Raw genomic sequence first — 26,448 nt, 5'->3', positions numbered from 1 at the left:
TCCGTTTAGAATAAGAATACCAGCCGACATTTCCACGCCATTAAACTCACTGCGAAAGTAGTAACTCTGTTGACGTGTAGAATAGGAATTCCTACCGATTTCTCTCTGGTATTCTCTTCTCACCATAAAAGTGATCACTAGGAGTTGTACTTTTTTCTATGATATTTTGTCACGTTACTAAGAAAATGCTCACTCATATTTAGAATAAGGATATCGCTACCTATCGACTTTTCTCATGTACTTTCTGCTCGTTATGAAAGTGACGATGACTACCTTTAAAAATAACTTTATTACAGTCGATTTCTCTATATCAGAAGGGTCAATCTGATGACGAATAGAAATATATCTCCATCTTGAAATAAAAATACCAGCCAACTATCCTTATGAAACTTTCTAGTCAGTATAAAATAAAGAGATATGACAAGTAAAAATAAGATTATTTATTCAACATCAGTTTACTAATGTACGCTGTTCATTTCTTAGATGACCGGATGAAACTACTTTTTTCAGAATTAAACAGGAATTAGCCGATATCATTAATGATAGCAATTTATTTATTTGAACTCTTTATCCTTGCCAAATGATGTACTTGTTGTTCTAAATCATCATGATTGTTTCTGAAAGGAATGGGCAGACCTTAATTGCTCATGTCCATCTCAATTATATACTTCTATTTTTATACGCAATTGAAAGTACATTGTATCAGAATCGATATCAATCATTTAAAAATAGAAATAGTAAGTTTTGACTCTTAATTCATTTCCATATCTTGGTCTTTGTCTAAGAGTAAACTACTGCTATTATAGAATAACATGAAAAACTCAATGGAGAAACAACCAGACATTAATTTTACCAATGCTTAGTTGTGTCGAATTATTATTCTCTATTGCCCCAACATTAATATTGTTCTTGGCTAACATGAAGCTAACGGATGAGAAAGATTTGAAATGAGCCAATTTCGCTTGATAATATAAATTGCTTTGTAGACATGGAGGAAATTTGAATAGGCAAGATTAATTTTTCATTAATGAAGGAAGTTGTTACCTGACTGAAAACTAATTCTAATGCATTTGTTCCCTTAATTAATAGATAGCTTGTAAATCATTCTTTTAACATTTATATATGAAATTAGACAAGTACTATGTAGCAAGAATAGGAGAGATTTTTACGGAGATTCTGTTCTTATTTTCTTCTAGATTAATATTACGATATGAGATCGGAAATATGGATTATGAAAGTTGATCTCCTTTTCTTGTTAGAGTTAGAGTAGTTCTATTCTATCGCGTGGAGAATAGCATAAAGCAGCGCAGAAATAAGCTTGAGAGATTTCCTTCTTAGAATCAAGCCATTATTTCAATCGTCTCGTATTGTAATGTGAGAAATTAGAAAGACTATCCATGGATGATCCACATGAAAAGAAATTGATTTTTTTAAGTGTATAGAAACAAATTTAAGTAGTGCTGTGTCAGAGTTGATTGTATCTTCCATGCAAAAACAATATCAGAATATGCTGTGGGCGTACAGGTTGCATTATAAATAGTAGGGATAAATCAAGCAAATCAAGTTAAACTGTGTATTAATAAATATCATGGCTTATTCGAGCGAATAATTTATAAGTAATGATAGTCATCGATTAAGAAAAAAAATTTATCTTCAACCTGATAATTGAATTAAGTAGACATAAATTAATAAAATTAATAGCAAGATCACACTGAGAATAAAGCGGGGTCATTAACTAATCTGTGGAATAGTCTCTTTTACTAAAATTACTGAGAATGTTCTCTTTATAATTTATTTTTATGAAATGATGTCAAATTGATTTTTTTAAATTATACAGTCAAGAGATAGACAATCTTGAATAAGGAAGAACCAATCTGATTATAGAATGAAGCATATTATGGCTAATAAGAGTATAATCTGTAGCAAGATAGTACTAGAAATAATGGACTCATCGATATACATGATTGTTTCGTTTATTGAAGTAATGGAGAATATTCCTTTCATAGTTCGTTTTTGAACAAATGCTTGTAAAATCAATTTCTTTGTTATGAAGTATAGAAAGTCACGAATGAAGAATTTGTCATCCATCTGGTAATAGAATTAAGCAGTCGTGACTAATATGATTTATAGCAAGATATGGCTCGGAAGAAATAAATTATTCGATATGCATGATTCCTTCGTTGACTAAAATAATTGAAAGTATTTCCATTTATAGTTTATTTTTAACAAATGGGTATAAAATTAATTTCTATGGAGTAAAGGGACAAATAATCATCGACTAAAATAAATGAGAATATTCCTTTAATAATTCATTTTTAAAGAATGGGTGTAAAATTAATTTCCTTGTTAAAAAGTGGAAAAGTAGATAGTCATGACTGAAAAAGAACTAGGACAAAAAATAGACTATAATGTGGTTGAGGTGAACGATTAGATATACGCGACTCTTTCGTTGCTAAAGTATTTGAGAATATTCCTTTTATAATTCGTTCTAATGAAATAAGGTAAAGTAGATCCTTGCTATTGAGTCAAGGAATAGATTAACAATTATTCAAAGACGATCCCTAAGTGGTAAAAAGGGATTTACAGTCCTAACGATTGTAATCTCAGGTATTCTAAAACGATGATCCTAGCGATCATTTTAGGCACATTTTATTTGACTGCACGAAAAGGAAGGCAGAGGGTCGGAAACGAGATTGGATTGTCTCGTGGCCATCATTAAAATAACAATCGCAATTTTCAAACATGTTGTCTCTATGATTCAAATGTTATAAAATGCCGTTCTATTCTATTTCACTGTTTAGATAATATGTTATAATCTAATTATGTTCTTGTTTCCTGACTGTAATTACTGATGTTAGTAGAGAAGATATTGCAAGTACTCTAGGCTAATGTAATGTAATCAAACTCATGTCTATCTACTAATTGGAAAGGACAATTTGAAATTAAAAATCTTGCGATAAAAATAGGACTGAATCTTGATCCAATTCTACCAGCAGCCACAATCAGATCGTAATCTTGTCGAAAGGATAACAAGGTTGCAAGGAGATCGAATCAATTTTGAATAATAGGACTCTTTTTATACTGTATTGAGGAGAGAAAGTTACTAATACTACTCAACGAATTTACCGTACTGCTTGAATGCAAAGGAAATTGAATCGAGAGGGAGAGTAGATTAATGTATTATTAATATGGAATGATCCTGTCTAAATGATGACTACATTAGGTGGCGTAGACTTTTATAATAAAAATTAATCATGCATTCATTGAGCCTAGAAAGTTACTGTGGTACATGATGAGCCCATCGTGAGATCCTATCTTTTTAGAATACAGCGATCGTGTTATTACCATGAAATCAAAAATATTGAACCATCTTGTAGCCCTGATTGCTTTTAAACTGTAGTCTATTCCATTAAAGACGGAAATAATTAACTAATAGAGCCTGATTAGTAATGAGATAGTATCTTCAAAAGACGAAATATTGAAAAGAATTCCGTCAAATTCTACTCTTTACTCCATTCTAGACCATAATCTTTTTACGCAATCAATCAAAGTGAGTAACAATCCTTCAACGTAGTTGATAACAGATGAGATTCGGTAAGTGATAACGGAAATGCCGAAAGAATCCATTTCTAATCTACCTCTATCTAGACCATCATCATTCTATCCGTATTTATATAACTCAAGCTTCTTCTGCCATCTCGAACACGATAGCAAAAAAACCCTGCAGTCCTGATGCAATCACAAATTGTATTTCATTATTTAAGCTATTTATGGTCGTTAAATAAATGGATAAGAAAAAGTTGCAAAGAATCAATAAATGGATCACTTCAACCACCTCAATGTATGTCTAATGGTGCTTGACAAGTTTGGAATGCATGATGGTTTGTTGCTGTGTTTTTTATTTAGTTTATACAAGATTGAAATCGTTGTAATATCTCATTATTGACCCTACAGTTATAGCATGATACGATGATCTCTCAGTGTCGTTACTATTTTTTCAATGATGGAATATAGAGAATTGCTACTTAAAAGTGAAAAGATTTATTTGGAGCATTTACCTTGTAGCTAGTTCTTCACCTTGATAAAATTTAAGATTAACGATGGTAGAAAGGATGATGTGGCAAAAATTTTTCCAATTGATTCACCTTGCCAACATCTAAAACTTGACAAAAAGAGTGAGATACTATCGAGTATAGCCAATAAAATAAGCTCCACTGGTTTAATGGCAAATAGGATTGCATAAATTTTCAGTACCAGGTATGATAACAAATATCCTAATGAAATAGGATCAAAAGATTCCTGGTTGGAGACGGAAGAATGGCTTAAATAGACTAGGATAACAAGAACTTTAGCCTCTTCAAATTGATTCACTCATTGTTTTAGAGAATTGAAAAGACATGAGAAAATAATTTAATGGTGTTGATTTTATTTGTTTGTTGATTGTTCTAGCTCTAATTTAGCTACAATAGAAATCGATTATTTCTTCTTTGTACAGAACATGACTACAATTTGGCGATTATCATGCAAGTATCACCTGCGCTAGTCAAAAATAGAAAAGTTAAAATAAAAATTGGATTACTTTGTCATGTTCCACAAGCCTCTTTGCAATATGCTTATCACAGCAATCATCACCAGGATGGTAAAATTCTCCTTACATAGCTATTAACTGCCCACAGCAGGACTATAAAGTATTACTCATTTTACATTGATTATTTATTTAATGTCAATGTTTTAGTGCTTCCATGTCATCGATTTAATCAAACAAATTTTTCGGTGGAATATTGACATAGCAACTGAGTGGAGGAGGAGCTCTACAACTTTGTCAATACTTAAAACATCGGACAATTGGCGGTTGAAATAGTATAAGCGAAAAGATTTCCTGTAAAATGTTGTTCGAATGTAAATTGGTGTAATTAGCGAGTATATTGAATTTCTATCCAATTCTTTGTTATGAACTGACGTAGGTAAAAGCATTAAGTTCTACCCAGAATGATTATTTACGTGTAAACGGTAGTAAATTGTATCCAAGCAATTGCAATATCAAGAAACTTTTTTCTATGCGAGCCAGAAAAGGAATCCTTTTCTAGTGATACTTCTCGGTAACGTGGGAGCAATTTATTAAGAGCTATTTACAATCCACAAATTCCATTTATTTATGTATATATACAAAGTTATTCATGAAATAATAAAAAAAAAAGAAACAAAGAAGGATGGACATGAATGCCTGCTTTCTTGCCTATCAAAATTTTCATGAAAAATTGAAATTTGAATTAAGGAAATAATGTCTACCATGATTTACAATCGCTGAAATTGTACATGTCAGCTATTAATGACTTTAAAGTTGAACCATAAAATTTCAATGATAATGAAAGGTCTTATATTACTGGTTAATTACCAATCCACCTATTTCTATGGAAATTTTTGATTGAATTCATTTTATAATTATCATACAGTATCCATTTTATATGCATATTCTAGACTACGGTAACTACGGTAATTTATTACTAGCATTTTAAAGTATAACTACGCAATTTTCCTATAAATCAATATCTTATCCATTGATAAATTGAATACAACATAGATTCTGTATAATCCATCCATGGCGATAGATCTGGGACGAATAGATTCATTGTCAATTATTGCATCCGCCTTATATGTATTCTGTATTACTGTAACGAATGTAGCAGAATAAAAAGGTTGACCAAGGATTTGATTATCATGATGGAAAAAAATGAACTTTGCATTCCTTCTTACCAGTTTGTTATTACAATTGTATTTGTTAATTTGTAAATATCTCTCAATAATAAGAAATGAACAGATGCAATGCAAATAAAATTGGTTACTATGCTGTATATAATATACTGATCATTATAACGTAAGTAACACTCGGAAAATAAATCGACATCATTTAATGACCTGCTGTATGATTGCATACTGATGAGCTTTAATGTTGCTAGGGGCTGGATTATTTTATACTTATCCTTTGTTATCTATTTAGTAACGATGATGCTTAATTTGATAGTCATTAAGCAAAGTCTAATCTCGACTTTAATTACAAGCTATGCAACCAAGAAAATGTGGACTTCTATATCGACTAGGATTGACAACTTTTATATGCTCGATGTTTAGGTTAACGTAATTAAATTTACGTAACTTCTTCATTCAGCTATAAAATTACCCTGCCTGACACGATATCCTTTAATAACTTATTGATGCATATTATCCACTAGTATAAACAGCTACAAAATTAGTGATATCTACTAGTAACTAGTAAACCTTCCACATAAGTTATTTCTGTTTTTAATTATGGACATCAAACAACAAACGTAAATTGATGACTTCAAACTTGAAAGTTTACTGCCTGTCAATTTATCCTCTATTTACGCTGTTCTTCTAAAGTCAGATATTATCAAGTATTATAAGATTGTAAGAATCTATTTACAGCTGTAAACCTTTATATTCGATAGTTCAAGCATAACAGTTGTCTACCTGACAGAAATGTCAAGATATTGCTACTATCTTTTATACTCATTCAGTATTTTCACATTATCATGGATACGATAGTTATTTACTAATCAAGTTGACTTGCAACTAATAAAGACTCTATAAAGTTACTTCTTTGATTTATTCCCAGCGTAGATCGAACGAATGCCAGTAAAGTTACATAAATTTATTAGTTTCGGCATAAATTTTCTATCTGTCAATTCATCATCTTGATATTTTATTATATCAAAATCAGATCTTTAGAGTATTGAAAAATGACAAAAATTAATTTACAATTATAATCTTTGCACTCGATCGCTCATGCATAACAATTTTCCTGCTAATAAAATGTCAATCAATTGTTAATATGTCCTGCGATCGCTTTGTAATATTACATGATGATCAATATGTATTAATGACTAGCCAGTCTAGCACACTTTCTGAGCTCTGAAAATAACAACGATTAGGTATTCCAAACATAGATTTAGTATCAATAAAATTCGCAAAATCTTATCTATTCTGGTGCGGTAGTTTTAGGACTGATAAATTATGACTTAAACACTTATTTATCTGAAATAATTAGACTTGTTATTGTAAATTACGCTCCGATTATGGAAAGTTATTAATATAATCAATATATCATTAACTGTAGAACTAATTCATACTGAAAACTTAGCTAGGTGAACAAAACGTCTATATAAAATACATACATTCGTTCTATTATACGACGACGTACTTTTGTAAAGTATTATGATATCATGGATATTTATTTAGCTTTAGCAAATCTTGTAATCTTGTTCATCCAGACATAGAAATTTTCTAGTTGCTAAGATATCAATTTATTGTTGCTTGTTTATAATTATTGTTAGGTCATTATTTCAAATATTTCAATAGGACATTAACGCATTTCCGCATTCTAACTAATGGTTCAGTACTACAAACTTGATTCTTATTTAAGCACTATTGTAAGTATCAAGATATGCAGATTCTTCAACTATACTATTAAAATATCATGTACTCAATAGAAATTATTATTTCACGGGTGGAGAGTTAGTAATGTATCTGTTACATATCTATTATTAATGCTTATATATCATATCAAAAAAATTGGTACTAGTCTGATTGCTATATGTTTGTAGTGAAACCAGTGCTGGAGCACGAACAATTAATCATGTAAAACTACGCGAACATTGCATTTTTCTATAGCACATGTTAGTAATTTCGGTACTAATTAAGAATTCAACTTCACTTCTAAGCTCAAGGTACTACCATCATACTGGGTATTTCGACTATTACTAAAATTCCTACCTTAAAATAAACTTTAATGAAAGTAAATGTAAAATATGAATATCAATATATTTCTTGACTATAAAAAACATTTTTACTGTGAATTGCTCATGGGCGGAAAGTTTCTATATCCATTTTTTTAATTGATCATTTGATATTATGAAACTGATTCAATTTCTATTGTATGTTTATTGACAATTACAGACTTTGATCTTGATTTAAGCCCTACGGTAAAATAGTATAACAATGTGTCTATATATAATAAAATCATGTACTCAATAGAAATTGTTACTTCATAAATGCAAGGTAGGTAATTGTCACACACCACTAGTGACAAAGTAGTCTACACACGCCAATCCTTGCGGAGAACGCCACTTACTAACTTAAAGAGGCGAGATTAGCTATATCACCAAATAATTCAGTTCCAACGACCGAATACTATGGTATAATTATAGCGTCACAGATGATGTAGACGAGATAGTCAGAGATTTACTATGATGTATTACTGAAGGAATCTTGGCACCCAAGATTATAGTCTTTACAATTAAATATCAATTGATAAAATAGTTGACTATCCAACCGACTAACTTACTAAAAAGGAATCTTCAGTGCATTATCATATTAATCAAAGATTAAACAAATTATATGAAGAAATGACAATTAATAAAACGTCAATCCACACAAACAATATTTAATATTACTCAATAATTAGGACGAGCTTACGCATCGTAACAGTAATGTATCTATTTTAATTTTAATATCGCTTCGATACTTTATAATCAAAAGTAAGATAGCGTTGCTAGATATGAGTGACTAGTGTGTCATGGGTTGCATTTAGGCGTTAAAACAGCCATGTGTTGTTAGTGAACAATTTTAGAGGCGATAGCTGTAACTTTAACTTACCATTGTAATGTAATGTTATTACCACCATATATACTAAATCTAACATTAACTTCTGTTTATATGGTTTGATTTCGAATTTTAATCAGGCCTTAATTTGAGACTCTTTGCCTGTTAATATTCATCAAAACTAATATTCTATCTTGCCATCTTAATGAAATATTACAACCAGCATCTATCCCACATCAAATATTAACTTCTGATTATAATGGCAAATTAATTAATTATAAATAAGCTGATTTTGTAAATGACCAGATTCTTCACTATTGGGAATTGCAAAAATAGACTATTTTGTGCAATTTTGATAGTTTCTCTAGTCCAGTAATATTGAGGTGATATCCTTGGTGCATAGTAATGCAGTATAGTATTTACAGCAAAAAAATTGAATTCGATTTATTAATGATAGTTAAATTTTTCCACAGTACAGTATCAAGTTCAAATATTCGATAGTTTATAATTTTATCACATTACTATTGAATTTGTTCAAGTCATTCGTTGAAAAAAATTCAAGCTTAAAAATACGTGATCAAGTTATTAGTGTAACAGTACAAAATAGTGTCAATGATTAACCAAGTAATCCATTTTTGTGCAGTATATCTGCCCTAATAATTACTAATTAACATCATAATTCAATAACCAACGCTTATTAACGTAATTTGGTCAGTATTAGAATTTATTCAAGAAATTTATGCACCAAAATTGAGATACATTCAAGCGTAACCCTAACAATACTAAATCAATAGAGGAATAAACTAAAAGACTGCAAATTATCGATCTAGTCATTCATGTTATATCTCACGCAAATTTCTTATAACCAAGCGAAACATGCAATAGAATGAATTCGATTCATTTATACTTTACTGCACTGTTTTGTAAATTCTCATTCCTATAGTTAATTACATTATGCACTTTCACCTTAGAAACAAAACATAAGAAGCTTTTAGCAATAGTCAAATAGGTCAGGAATGACGAGAAATTACCCTTCAAAGGTTGCCACGACGAAGCAAAATACCAAAGAGATCATGAGGTAGTTTTAATCTGATTCTCTTACCTTTCTAAAAGGTACCATTATATACAGCATTGACAGCAAGATAAAAAACTATCTATTCTCTTTAAAGAATCTAAATATCTATTGAATTAGCAAAATTAAAACTACTACGTCTCTTAGTTTATAGGTTATTGTCACCTTAACAGATGGTTTTGAATGTTATTGTATTAAAAAGAAAATCTTTCCAACTTGTTTAGCTAATCCTAAGGTAACATCTGCATCATTGCTTTCCATATTATTCTTGATAATGAGCTTTCAATCATAGAATGGATCGAAAGTATTTCCCACTTAATTTCCTTTTCAGTGTAGATGGATCAGTTTTAGTTATGTCTAAGCCAGTTATAACCACTTTTGTCCAATCGCTTTCAAATTTAGGAGAAGTATAAATCTTTAAATTGATCTTGGTAAACATAAAAGTCTTGATTAATTAAAGGTTAAATTACATTGAAAACAAAGGAAGAGCACCATGGAATAAATCCAAAACGAATGAAAAATATCTATCATGAATTAAAGGATACCCTAGTCCAACTCTAGTCGTTCGTTAGAATCGATATTCTAACTATAATAGTATAAAATTTTAAAATTTCTATGGATAATGAAGGATGAAAGAAAGATATTCTAAAGTAACAAAGGGATATTATGATCATAACATCGCCATCCTGCATTAGACATGACCTTAATTGCTCAAGATATGATATTTGATTAGAAGCAATAAGATGATATTATTTAATGTACTTTATCCCATAATTTAATACACAAATATTACCAACATGGTCAATTAAATTTCATCTTGAATATCTAACTAAATTATTCTATCGTTTCTTTCAAAAAAAATTGTCTAAGTTACAAGTACCCAATATTAACGAAGACTATTTATCACGATAAAAATGTCTGCATTATTTTTTGTTGCTGTGTTTTCAATTTCATTTTACAATATCGAGGTTTATTTCATTCCTTAGGCAATTTTTTTTATAGGTTTCGTGACAGTCTTTGACAGGTATTTGTTAACTAGCTTTTGTCTTCATTATGATTTAAGTGTACTTTTTCAGACTAATGACTACAGTAAGCACAAAATCAAGAAGAAAACTGTTAATATCTTTTTAGTATGATTGAATAATACTGAGACACTATTATCACCTGGGAAGAATTTTAACGAAATAGAGTAAATAACCTGGCTAATCCTGGATGATGATAAAGTACTTTTGTCAATAGTAGATTCTAAATTCGCCATTTTTTATTGATATCATGGCGAGAAAGTACTCTGTCGTTCTAATTTTGCAGTCCTGTTTGAGGACAGCATAATCGTAAAGTGCCCTAGTTATCCTTACTGTCGATTTTAATTACGAAGTACTCTTGAACGATAGCATGGCGATAAAGTAATTTTGTCTATCGCAACTTCTGATTTCACAGCTTCATTTTAATGATGTAATAATAAGACGATAAAGAACTACCACCGATTATAACTTCATTGGACGAATTGAACGGAAGCATGGCTATAAAGTACATTTTTCTATTATAATTTTTGATTTTGCTGCTTTATTTATTTAACAACAATAGTACGTCTATAAAATATTACCGCAGATTATAACTTTAAAGATAGATTTAATGGTAGCATGGAGATAATGTACTCTTGCCTATCACCGTAATCTGATTTTACAGCTTATTTAATAATAGTATGGCGATATAATGTAGTGCTATCGTAGATTATAACTTTGTAGACGGATTTAACGATAGAATAATGTGATAAAATGTCTTATTTAAAAATAGTAAAGGCATGACGCCATAACTTGTAAGTTGTACATAATAAGCATTCTTCATATCAGATAAATTTCGATGTTGACTGTAAATCCTTAGATTAGTTTCAACGTAATACAACATTATTTTTAAATGTGGCATTGCGTACTATATTAAAATATGACAGGAACTAAAGATATTTTTTAAAGTTGTAAGAGTGAAAGTATTATAAATTTTGCATAATTTAGATCTGATGACATTTTTGCTAGTTGAATCTCAATTACCATGGTTTGGTGCAGACTATAGAAATATCCATTCAATCAATTTAAGAGTTGCAATCTGGTAACATTGAGGTCTATTTCTGTTTTATTTGCTCATATAGGTGCATAGGCATGATACATAGTTTTCCGCATAATATTGAAACAACACAAAAGAATGATCATTTCTAAGCTTAGAAAAATTATTCGTGGATTGCTGCATATCTATAGCACTCATGAGATTGATTATTATCGATATCATCGTAAATCATTTTATACAGATAACTTATTTATCTCAGTCAATCAAAATATGCCGTTTAGTTTTGCAACGGATAACCGGCCCATTAGTTGTAATAATAATTTACTTAAGATCCACTACTACTGGGTTACTGTTTAGTGGTTGCAATCGTTGACGTTGATCGCAGCGGACATGATTGATAACTTGTCAATAAATATGAGCATTCTTGGAGCCATTACTTTTTTTCTTTCGGCAAAGAATGATAGATTGATACATTGGATTGCTTTATTCCCCTCAAGATCTTCAATTTGCCGGTCTGCACCTGCTTGCAATAATAATTTTACCCAAGATGGGTTCGCCAAACGAGCTACAGCGTGTAATAGAATTTCTTGACTAAATGGTTCAAACCCATGACAACTATTGATAGTATTATCGTCTCTAAGAAGGTCTATTAGATTTTGTAGCAGTGCATAAATTATTTCATCATGTCGTTTCTGTAAAAGCTAATTAGTAAAGGAAAAGTTTTCGTGTTCTGAAACCATAATCATCGTCATCATTGCAATGATAACTTTGCCGATAGTTACATTGGGGCTAGCAACATTGGTAGATCTGAACATGCTTTTGCAAGTTTATAAGGTTGTGACATTTTAACAATAATATCAGCATCGAACTCTTTTACTTAATTGTAATAGATGTTGATGAAACTCTTTATAAGTATCCCAGTTTTCAAAAATTCCGTATTAAATAAAGTAAGGCATCTAAACCGTATATTATTAAGAAAAGATGTGTCCTTTCGAAGATAATTAAACACTTTCTATAATCAATTGTCGAGTACAATCATAATTATATCCATATGATTGCATGCATCTAAAACTAGATCTGCGTTATGATTAGTAATGACTTGCTTTCTAGCAAGTGCAATTACCGGTAGGAAATGTTGGATACCGTAGATCGAAATTTATGCATGGTTTTAATAGTATTGGAAAATCTGATATCAACAGATCAATAGTATGACTGTTTGGAAACGAGATTGCAACCAGACAAGCTACATGAAATACGTCTTCTTCAATTAATTCAGTTGAAATCAATTTTAGTACGTCTTTCTTGCTTTTAGTGGTAAAGGTACTTCCACTTTTAAATACTTCAGATACAATAGCTTTATAGAATGAGTAATCCTGTTTTTGCATAACTTTTAATACCTTTAATGTAGTGTTACTTAATGCAGTTGCTAAGACATGAGCTAAACCAACCACATGAAGTCCTTTCCTTAATCCATACAGCGAGCAAGTACAGTAATATCTTCCCGACCTAATATTATGCAATAAATTAAGGATGTCATATCATAATCGTCCTTAGAATCCAAATCGGCACGAAAAATTTCTACCGCCTTTAACAAATCTAGTGGATTCATCTAAAGTTTTGGAGATCGCAGCCCGATGAATTTGATATAAAGTCAAGAAAGCTAAAAATGCGTGCAATAAGCGAAGATTAGAACGGATGTATGTTAGCACCTTACAAATGATAGGATTTCGGTTTGACCAAGGTTCGTCTTCTCTTTTAAAGATATCAGAGCTAAAATTTGGCTACCGATATATAATGTGGATTTGACCGTTGATAGGGAATTTATAATTGAATAAGGTTCTTAATCATGGTATGATTATTTTCATATGCAGGAAAACATAATGGAAAGACGAAATTATAGTGATTTGGACCGAAGCGAAGTCGAGGCACAGAGTATGGTTCGGGCATAACAACTAAGAAGTGGGTGCCTCCAACACTAGCTCCTTTCAGGCATAGTCTATTAGTCCAAATTTTATAAGCATGTTTGGCTATTAAACTTAAGCAACATCATAAGCGTTCTTGTCGTTAGGACGATATGCATCATCATATGATGAAAATTTTATTGTTTTATATCCTTTTTCTATCAAGTATTTGCAGTAGGCAAGTACGTATGCAGTATTGGGCATACAGTAATAATTAACGTTCCATTTTTATTTATTGCATTACTGTAAACGGGCATTACAAAATCAATGGTATAATTTTGCCTTAATTTTGTAAGTTACATCAGGTAAATGGCTTTAGGAAATGCCGGATAGGTACCACTGTATACAATTTAGATGTTTTTTGTATTACTATAGAATGGTTTTGTAAATTTGCAGTTACTGTACGATCTACATAGTAAATATCTTTGTCAAACTAACTGAATATGATCTTTTTTAAGCTATGACTACTTCATTTAAAATATAAATTGGTTCATTAGTCATATACGCTACTAGTAATCGAAATTTGACATATAAAAATACCGTACTACACCAGTCACGTGAAATTTGATTAGAAAGCAAAGTACCAAGTATAATTTGTGCGATAAAACTTCGATCATAAGCAAATTTCTGCTAGTAACAGTGATAACATGAATTTTAAAGAATAAAATTGAATTTGGATGATTTTTGAGACGTATTCCTCTTAAGTGACACTAGTATTAAAATTACTGTGTCATCAAGGTCGACACATGGTTTAAAATTTTAAGCTAATAGCAGAAATTAGCTGATAAAGAAAGACAACGTATTGATAAGTACCGCTTGGAAATGTTTTATTTTAATTTATTCGTAACACTTAATGTTTAGGCCTAAAATGCACGATCAGCTTTAAATTAATGACAAATGCAAGGTAGGTTTGATAGTATTGAAAAATTACCCTCTAATCGTGTTATACGAGTATATGAGTAGTTAGTTTATACCATCGTTTCCTAAATTAATTGAAGTGAATCGATATGAAAAAAGAAGCTTGCTTAAAATTTGAAAGATATCAGAAACCGTTTTCAGTATCCAATTATTCGCTAATTCATCGTTTAATGTCTAGATGTAAGTTAAATTTTAGCACTATAACTATCAACTAATAGCTTACTGTAACATATACTTTTACAATCTGCTCTTATCGACCACTTTTACAGTTTTTACTTTTGGCTTGAAGTCATTAGATTTGATGTTTTTTCCTATATAAAGCAACAATGATAATTAATGTTAGCAATATAAAGCCTTTTTAATGATTATAGCAGCCTAGTATTGTCTTAGTGTAGTAGCAGCGAGGCTATTAAACTACCATAGTGAAAACGAAATAGGAACATTCTTCAGCTATCAAAGTTATAGCGTCTAGCTAGGATGCTTTACATTTGTAGCGCAATGTGATACTATCTTTTATATACTGATATAATTGTTACAACTTAATGCTTCTATAGGCCGTAAATGCTATGTTAACTAAACTAAAACTACACTAAATTTGCTGGTATTTAGGTTTAGATTAGACTTAGATGGATAAAATGCCTATTTATTGAGCGTAAACGCTACGTTCATAGCAAATCTTTGCCCTACTGATCTATATATATGTAATTCACTCAAATACTGTACAAATGCAATCTAAATATAACGCTAATATAGACTTACGCTCTATTAAGTTCAATTTAGATTTTGTTAAAAAAGTCCAATCGATTGCATAGATGTGTGAGTTTAAGAAAATTACATATAGTTAGTGATACATAAACGCATAAGTACGATCTTCAAATGTCTGTAAACTATTATATAAGATTATATGAGGCGTTAAATAAGTGATTGACATGTATAAACGCAGTTGTTATATTTTCAGTAATTTATATAGAAATATACAAATATTGGCAAATAATTTATCAATTATTTGTTATTCAGTCAAATACTCTACAAACATAATCTAAATAATATGTTAATTTAAACTTACGGTCTATTGAGTTCGATTTAGATTTGTCAAAAAAATTCATATCCATTAACATATATGTGAGTTTAAGAAAATTATTTACAGTTAGTAATACGTAAACTCACAAGTACGATAAAAGCGCACAACGATGATAATACAGTAGTTAGAGTAAGAGCATTTTCAGATTATGTAGTTTGTATAAAATAATCATATACTATTTCGTAAGCTCAGTTATGTAATCGAGTTACATGTTCTAACGCGGTTGTTATTATTTTTAGTAAGCTGTGTAGATATAGGCATTGACAAGCAAGCTATCGACTGTTTGTAATTTAGTCAAATACTGCACGAACTTAATCTAAATAAAGCGTTAATGTAGACTTACACGCTATATATTTTGATTTAGATTTGCCAGTTCATATCGATTGCATAGATATATGAGTTTAAGAAAATTGTTACAGTTAGTAATACATAAATGCACAAGTGCGGTATAGGCACACAACAATGATAATATATGCAGTAGTTAGAGTATGAGTATATACAGATTCTGTATTATGTATAAAGTAACCACATATTATTTCGTATACTCAGTTATGTAACCGAGTGATATATACTACCGCAGCTATTACTATTTTCAGTAAGTTTGTGTAAAATACAGACATTGAAAAGCAAACTATCGATTATTTGTAATTTAGTCAAACACTGCACAAACATAATCTAAATAGAGCGATAACGTAGACTTACATGCTATATATTTCGATTTAGATTTACCAAAGAGTTCACATCGATTGCATAGATACATGAATTTAAGAAAATTTTTATAGTTAGTAATCCATAAACACATAAGTACACAACGATGATGACAATAAATACGCATAACGTAAATACCGTAGTTAGAGTACAAATATATACAGATTCTGTATCATGTATAAAATAACCACATACTATTTAGTATGCTCAGTTATGTAGCCGAGTAACATGTACTAACATAGTTGTTATTATTTTCAGTAGGTTTGTGTAGACATACAGACATTGAAAAACAAGCTATCGATTATTTGTAATTTAGTCACATACTGCATAAATGTAATCTAAATAGAACGTAATATAGACTTACGCGCTATATATTTCGGTTTAGATTTGCCAAAGAGTTCATATCGATTGCATAGATACATAAGTTTAAAAATTACTTGCACTTAGTGATATATAAACGCACAAGTATATAACGATGATGACAATAAATACACATAATACAAAATATAGTAGTTCGAGTACGAGTATATATAGATTCTGGATTACGTATAAAATAACCATATACTACTTCTTATGCTCAGTTACGCTACCGATTGAAGTGATAAACGGAGTTATTATTTTCAGTAAGTTATATAGAAACATAAACATTGACAAGAAAGCCATCGGTTATTTGTAATTCGATACAATACTGTACAAACATAATCTAAACAAAATCCTAATGTAAACTTACGGTCTATTGAGTTCGATTTAGATTTACCAAAAGAGTCCATATCAGTTACATAGATGTGTGAATTTAAGAAAATTATAGATAATTAATAATACATGAACGCACAAGTACGATACAAATGCACAACGATGATGATAATCTATCAATCAATTATTTGTAATTCAGTCAAATATTGTACAAATGTAATCTAAATAATACGTTAATATATACGTAGACTTACTTTCTAATTGTTTCAATTTAGATTTATCAAAGAGTCCGTATTGATTGTATAGATATGTGGGTTTAAGAAAGTTACTTATAGTTAGTACTAAGTAAACGTAAAAGTGAGGTACAAGGACACATCGACGATAATGATAAATGCACGAAATATATATGCAGTAGTTAGAGAATGAATATATATACACATTCTGTATTATCTTTAAAATGACTGTAAAATAATTTGTAAGTTTGCATATGGAGCTATATAAGCGATTGACATATGTATAGGTAGCTCTTATTATTTCTAGTAAGTTATACAGAAATATAAATACGTTAGCTAGCAAGTTATCAATTTTTTGTAATTTAGTCAAATGCTTTACAAATATAATCTAAAGAAGCGGTCATATAAACTTACCCTCTAGTTAATTCGATTTGGATTTGTCAAAGAGTTCATATCGATTGCATAGATATATGAATTTAAGAAAATTATTTAGTGACACACAAACGCACAAGCACGGCACAAATGCGCAACGATGGTAATTGGAAACACACGTAATATAAATACAGTAGTACAGACTTTGGTAAGCAAGCTATTGATTATACTTATCTCTTATTCAGCCAAATACTGTAAAAATGTAATCTAAATAGTCTTTAATAACAAAACTTACCTGCTAGTTAGATTGTAGTTTTCCAACAGTTTCCAAATCGACTGTATAGATATGTGAGTTTAAGAAAATTATTTAGTAATATCTAAACATGCAAGTACAATACAAGTATACAACGACGATGATAATAAATACACGGAATATAAATATAGTAGTTAGAGTACGAGTATATGCAGATTATGTGTTATCTTCATATGACTGTAAACTATTTTGTAAGACTACATTTGAAGTTATATAGGCAATCGAAATTTGTTAACGTACTTATTATTTTCAGTATGCTATGTAGAAATATACAGACATTGGCAAATAATTTATCAGTTATTTGCCATTCAGTCTAATATTGTACAAATGTAATCTAAAATAATACGTTAATATAGACTTACGATCTAGTCCAATTTAGATTTGTCGGAAGCGTTTATATCCATTGATATATATGTGAGTTTAAGAAAATTATTTACAGTTAGTAATATATATAAACATACAAGTATGGCACAAGTACACGATGATAATAATAATAAATACACTTAATATACGAACATACGGTAGTTAGAGTACGAGTACATATAGATTTTGTGTTATTTTGAAATGACTGTAAAGTATTTTGCCAGTTCGTATTTGGAGTTATATAAGCGATTGACATATATAAACGCAATTGTTATTATTTTCAGCAAGTTATGTATAGGTTATATATAATTAACTTACTGAAAATTATACTAGTATCACTCGGCATATATTTGTAGATAATATAATTAAAGTCAGCTGATTAATATAATTTCTAAATTAGTAGTCATGCTGAATTTCGAATGTGTACGCACAGTTAATGGACATAGGGTGCTATAAACAGGCTATTGTCAGTACGCAGGTGTACACAAGCATCGATTGCTGTAATTTAAGTACTGTTAGGAATGTTATGAAATTTGACTTTTACTGTTAAAGTTTACAGCTACAAGGAGTGATACAACATAACACGTCCAAGGGGTAGATTAATCGCTTATTGCAAAGTAACTCGAAGTTTTCACTATAAGTATGGACACTTACGTCGGGTAGATCGGAATCAGCCTCGTTTTCATCATTCTCCTCATCAGCGGCATTCTTTTCATTTTCAGCAAACTCTAATACCTTCATTGCTTCTTCAATATCTTCATCTGAAATTTCATGAATGTTGCGTGCTGCCACAATGACAGCGAGGAACAAAAGGGCAATCAAAGAGATGTATGCTTTCATGGCTGGATCGTCACAAAAAGATAAAATTTTAAGATTTTCAGTTAATTTAAAGACAGTAATTTTGAACATTTTTTTTCAGTAATATCATTTTAATTCATGGTTATTATGTAACTAAATGGATGCCTTAGATTTAAAAATGATTTTTAATTTTCAAATATCGACATTTTATCGAATCACTAAAAACATTATCGTAACTTGTTTCAATAATTAAAGTAGCTTACGATGCTATAAAACTAAAATTTTTTATTAGCATATACCATTAATTTTCAAAGATAATAACATACATTCATCTTATTCATGAAGAACAAGAAGGCAACAGATAATTTATTCATCAACTACAATGATAGATTTAATTAGTTTACGATAACAATGCAGATTGACATTCACCTTTTGAGATGATTATAGTCAACTCATTCTGTACTCAGAAATCACATGATATTCATTTATAAATACAATCCTTAATTTGTAATTTATTCCTTCGATGAATAGAATTATAAACATGTAACTGTCTTTACCGAATAGTCAATACTGTCAATAAATTCAGAAGTCCATTAACATGATATATTGTCTAAAATTTTTTTAGTTACTTAAGGGAAGTGCAAGATAGTTTATTATGATTTTGGGGCGTTTTTAATTTATGTACAAGCCATACTAGACCTCGTTAATATAACTATAGAATTACATCATTGAAAAAAGTGGCCAAATACCGTATGATAAATTTTTTCACGTCGGATAGAATGAGTAGTGACTAAGTTACTTTTCGTTAGCGAGCAATATTAAAAATTTTGATAAGCCGTCTTGTATTAATAATTCACGTTTACTTTATTGGCATCAGGAAAGCTTGGTAAAATCGAATAAAGAGCTCAATTTATTGAGTAAAATTCCTGTATGTTTTATTGGACACTAAAGCTTGGCGCTACTGTAAATTAAAAGCACGTTACTTTTCGATAATGCCGTTTCTTACAGAATTCACGACAGAGTAAGCGTTCAAGTACTCTTCAGACTAGTGAGTTAAGGAACGCCTAGAGATAGAATTACTGAACAGGTAGTAAATTAAAGAACTCCAACGTAATGACACCTTGCTTGTAAAAACAGATTTAACACCACGCCTAATTTTCAATTAATTGAAGTAGTTTATATGCTTCACTTTCTGCTAATTTGGGGTGGTATTACTTCGGTGGTCTTATTACAGTAACAAGATTGATTAACTATTTGAGGAGAAGCGTTTCATTTTACGACTTAGGCCAGAATATAGCCCACTTTGTGGCTGTAATAGATTGCAACAAATATATTTAAGAACTAAAGATAGGAGCTTGGACTTCAGTTCACTTTGAGACAGGATAGCTTGCACAAGATTCTTGTTGCTATTAATACTCTACTATTCCAAAAATCTAGGAAAGTCTTCTCAAATTCTATCTCGAGACTATAAACTAAGAGGATTTTAATTTTTTAGACTGGATAGAATAGTTTGGGGGCATTTATTACTGTATAATTTTATAGATATTCATTTTAGTAAAGTTATAAATAATCTACTAAGTCATAATCGCATTACATAACGCTGTTATACATAAAAATTTAATGTAGCCGTAAATAGTTTTTATTTTACCTTCGAATTTTTTTTTGCAAGGATAAGGACACTTCAAACGTTACGATATGTTCGAATTTTAAGATATATTCGTGGAGGTCTATTCTCTTATATAGCATCTTAGAATATATAATACGTCAGCGAAAACTGCGCGACAATTCCCTAAAGATTTAATAATTTGTTATTCTCAATAATATGCTTCAAGGAAACTGCGGGAGCTTTGCTCCTATTTATCATCTTTGTGTTGTCATTATTTGGAAGGGATGTAAAGACCCTTAGGGATTTCAGTAAATAACAAAATGAACACTACAATTCATGTTAGAACTCCATATGCAAGGTCGATTTGAAAGATTTGTTACCACTGAAAGAAGTACTAAGCTTAAAATATTATAGGATTTGTATACAGTGTTATTGAGATTTGAACTTCTGTATAACTGAAGATATTAAACGGTACTTATAAATACTCTGCTTCGATCTTTTAAGGGATGAGTAAAGGTAATATCCTTACGAAAGGTCACACATCTTGAATTACATAGAAAGATTAGAAGAAAGGGAGTCTTTTACTTTGTATTTTAGAGTTCTACTATCATAAATCTTAGTTACTATTACACTAATACAGACAACATTAAGAACGTAAACTATCGTCTATATTCTAGCCTATGTTACCTTCTTCTGTGTGACAAATATAGCCTTAGGCAATTCCCTTACCTTAATCTCATATCGTCTTTTTATAACATTCTACTATAGATTCACTATCTGATTCTAATAAATGATGAATATGTATCTCATACAAGAGAATTAGATAGAACAGAATATTACTTTTGCTGCTATAAATTTATTTTGCAAGGATAAGAGCTTTTCAAACGTAGCGATATGTTCAAATTTTAAGATTTATTCGAGGAGGTCTACTCTGCAGTATAATATCTCAGAATATATAATACGCCAGTAAATACTGCGCAACAATTCTCTAAGGATTTAATAATTTGTGACCCCTAATTAAATGCCTTAATGGAACTATAAGAGCTGTGCTACTATTTAGGCAGCCATTCACTAAGGATTCAATAGTTTGTTATTTCCATTTGAACGCTTAAATGGAACTACAAGAGTTCTACTCCTACTTACGCAACAATTCCCTAAGGATACAATAATCCATTAGTCCCAATTATATGCCTGAATGGAATTGCGGGAGCTTTGCTCCTATTTATCATCTTTGCGTCGCCATTATTTGGAAGGAATGTAAGAATACTTAGGGATTTTAGTAAATAACAAGTGAATTCTATGACTCATATATAAAGTTTGCATGCAAAGTCGATTTGAAAGATTTGTTACCACTGAAAGAAGTACTAAGCTTAAAATATTATAGGATTTGTATACAGTGTTATACAAATTTGAACTACTGTATAATTGAAGATATTAAACGGTACTTATAAATACTCTGCCTCGATCTTTTAAGGGATGAGTAAAGGTAATATCCTTACGAAAGGTCACACATCTTGAATTACATAGAAAGATTAGAAGAAAGGGAGAGTCTTTTACTTAGTAGTTGAGAGTTCTACTATCATAAATCTTAGTTACTATTACACTAATACAGATAACATTAAGAACGTAAACTATCGTCTATATTCTAGCCTATGTTACCTTCTTCTGTGTGACAAATATAGCCTTAGGCAATTCCCTTACCTTAATCTCATATCGTCTTTTTATAACATTCTACTATAGATTCACTATCTGATTCTAAAAAATGATGAATATGTATCTCATACAAGAGAATTAGATAGAGCGGAATACTACTGTTACTATTAGTATCTAATAAAAATGAACTGCCGTTACTTTCTACTAAGTAAATAATAAATTAGTTAATGCCGTTGAAACCCTATTAAAATGCGATCTTATTACTCAGCTAATCGCCGATTGCGCTAGTTGCCTTTATTCCGAGCCAATTATTCCTTGGTTACTAGAATCTCATCATACCATCTTCGCTGACGGCATGTTTCTAAACCTAGACTATTAGTTTCATTCAACGTCAAGCCATCCAATAGTTTTATCCTGTATTATTTATGCTTAATTTTAACATCCTTAGCTGTATCTAGTTTATCTCAGTCTATTAATAGGCGTAATTTCCTACGGAACCTAGCATTAAGTTATGAAGATTATAATGAATATATAAATTACTAATGTGTTTGATATTTATTGTGATGGAATTAAAATCTTGTATAATGATAATTGTCTACATTATATCACAGATGATTTGCTTTAAATAAATGGTTCCTTTAATAAAGGCTGCTGTATCAAACTTATATTACTATAAGGCATGACGTTATTAGTTATTGTCACAACCGAGATTGTAACACAAGAATTAAACGGGATTCTTTCCTCTAAAGTAGACTTAACTATCTAAGCAACTAACTCTAAGCACTCTTTAATCAACCAAACTTAGATTCGAGTCTTAGACGATAGATTACTCACGTTAAGGCACTTTGTTTCAAACGCTTAGTGGGTAATTGATTTCGTCTAGACCTTGCTGTAGTAGATCATGTACATGCATTGAGTTATACCAAATCACTATTCTCAGCTTGCCGCTTAATGTTATGAATTTACTGATGTCAACTTTTATTATCCTATTAAAAGAGCACTATTCTGACGTACCTTCCAACGTGAAGTACGCTTATAACGAGTACTTATTATAGGCATAATTTTAAGCTGCAGTTTTTGTTTCAAAGACAAGGGAATCTATTACAGTCTTTGCGAAGAAATTACAAATGAATTATTGCTAATTTTGCAAGTGAATCGGCTTTGAACCTAAATTAAATTGCGATTAGGATATTAATTAAGCCATTTGAAGATCAGAGATAAGTTTCTATACCTAACGATACGTACATTCAATATGCCTGGTGGTAAACAGCAATTTTAACCGACATAAACAAAAATAATTGGGCCTTGATTATGTATTTAGTACAAGATCGATGGTGATATGATGATCATTATAGCGATTCCAATTGCTCAACCTGAGATAGAAACATGATACCTAAGATTATTAATTCCGCACTCATATATTCTATAATAGTAAACAATATACTTTTCAAGGTAAATGAAATAATTATTATAAATAATCAGTTACTACAGAATTTTAATTTACAATTGTAGCATATGCTATTTTTGGTTAGTCGATGCAACTTGGAATTAAATATTAACCATTTTATCTGCATCTTCATCAATGTTAATATCGATATCTTATTCTTTATATTATCTTGGTAACATGAATTAAGGTTCACTTAGATAATAATTAATAGATTTGCTTACATTTATATAAAATTGAGATTTTATGACTGAAGATAATATTTAATAGTAATGCAGAGTCAGTACTAGCGGTTTCCCGTTGACAATAAGAAATTATCAAAATTTAGAGTCCAAGTTATTACAGTCGAGAAATTAAAGAGATCAAATTCAGTTACACGTTCGTTATTTTTAATCTCTGTAAGTTTCAATCTATAACATTAGTAAAATACATTATTTCAATATTGGCCGTAAATGTAACATCGTAAATTAGAGACTTTTATATAGCAGAGGATAATTAATACGGCTTTGATGGTAATGGACATGAATTGTAATTTTTTATCAAATGCATACACTCTTTAGATGGTTTTCCAATGCAATGAATTAGTTTTTCCTGGCAATAATTCTTAATTTGCCTATCAGCACCTGCTTGAAGAAAAAGTTGTATCCAAGCTACATTTCCAGATCTAGCTGCAATGAATAATGCTGTGTCTCCAGGATGAATATTGCATCTATGACGAGCATTTACATCATAATTTTGACTAAGAAACATCAAATTTTCAAGCAGTGTATAGCTGATTTTATCGAGTCGTGTCTGTAATTGGCTATCCATCAAGATGGCTTTTCTCCAATCGCAATGCATAATGCGCAATATTATTTGGGGTAAAATTTTATTAAGAGCTTGTTTTGTGGTCTGACAAATAGGTAGATCTGCAATTTCTTTTGCAAAAGTATAAAATTGTAACGTTTCAATTATTGCATTAACGTCAAAATTTGCATTACTTAATTGCCATAGAAACTGATGTAGTAGTTTGTACTTGCTATTACTTGCAATAACAAAGTAGTTTGGTATTTCGATGAAAGAACCCAAATATTGACATGAATATTCTGTTACCTCATCTATAACCTCCAATAATGGAGCGCCATTGGTAATTAATACTCGAATGCAATGACCTTGCCTGAATGCTGCTGCATGTAATATTAACTCTTTCCCATAATTAGCAATCACATTCTTTCTTGTGGAGACAATTTGTCGTAATAATTCTTGCTCATCATTGACTGAATTCATACGTAATTGTAATAATTTTGGCAAGTCTGATAATAATAGTAAGGCTATGCGACTATTTTGAGAAGTGATTGCACTCTGACAGGCTTCGTAAAATATGTTCTCATCATTTAAATCTGATAAAATGATTTGCAATACATCTTTGTGACTACTAGCAGTAAAATATTTCTCATCTGCAAATATATTAAATACAACAGCTTTATAACAATCGAAATCGTGTTCTCGTATAATTTCCAACACTTTGAATTCAATATCTGCTAATGCAACTCCGACAAAATCAGCTATACAATTACCAATTAAAACGTTCTTTTTCAATTTGTAAATGTAGCGAGCAACATCTTCGCGACCTATTAATATGGAAAATGATAAAGCTGTCATATAATAATCATCGAATGTATCAAGATCGACCTGACTATCCCTTGTTAGTCTATTCAATTCATGGAGATCACCTTGAAAAACAGCTTGATAGTAAGAAGGTAAACTTAAAGACTTTAAAAACACCTTTAACAGGTAAGCTTCATCACGTATGCTTACCAATACTTTGCAAATAATACCTCGCAAAGCAACTAAAGCAGCTATCTGGACTGGTGAATCAATACTAAGATTATTATCAATTTGTAATACATATTGTGGATCTGGTGATTGATAACGAATTCCTAATTTAATGAGTGTTTTAACCATTTCAACATTATTTTCATACGTAGCGAAGCCTAATGGGCAAAATGACCAATCGTATATTACCCAATCTTTGATACTGATATTGCTTTCTGTTAATTTAGCTCCTTGCTGGCACAATTTGGTAGCCCAAACTTCGTAGCCATGTTTAGATGCAGCACATAAATAACAGTACAAACGAAGTGATCGATCAGGATCATCCATTATCGAGGTATTGTGCAGTAGTGCATATTCATTTAGATAATGACCATACGAGTAATTTTTTTCAATAAAATATGAGTTTCTTACATGATGATCGGCATTTTTAGCTCTGTTGTTGAATTCTTTGACTAATGGCGGTATTACCAAAGCAGTTACATATCGGTATAATCCTAAATATGCTCGTTTGTAAAAGTCTTTATGGGTTTCATGGATTAACATAAGTGGACTAGTCGTTAATTCAGCATGGATTGTCTGCTTCCATGTAACTTCGTCATGAGCTATAAAATGATTTAACCAACGACAAACCATGCATAATCTGGCTAAATCGACTCCATGAAGAAAGCGAAATAAGTAAACGATCAATTCGTTGGGTAAGGTAAATATTGAAAAGTAAGATAGGGTATGTTCATCTGCCAT

At 30.5% G+C, this 26,448-nt stretch overlaps 1 protein-coding gene across 1 annotated transcript; it reads right to left on the bottom strand.

Moving 5' to 3' along the window:
• Positions 1-24,387: 24,387 nt before the first annotated feature.
• On the bottom strand, positions 24,388-26,448 carry TRIADDRAFT_61265 (uncharacterized protein; the record flags this gene model as incomplete). Its single annotated transcript, XM_002117178.1, has 1 exon — positions 24,388-26,448. The coding sequence occupies one exon, from the start codon at positions 26,446-26,448 to the stop codon at positions 24,388-24,390; it is 2,061 nt and encodes a 686-aa protein (XP_002117214.1).

The sequence above is a fragment of the Trichoplax adhaerens genome, genomic scaffold, assembly GCF_000150275.1.
Source record: "Trichoplax adhaerens TRIADscaffold_22 genomic scaffold, whole genome shotgun sequence".
Lineage (NCBI taxonomy): Eukaryota > Metazoa > Placozoa > Uniplacotomia > Trichoplacea > Trichoplacidae > Trichoplax > Trichoplax adhaerens.
This window is presented reverse-complemented; position numbering and strand designations above follow the sequence as displayed.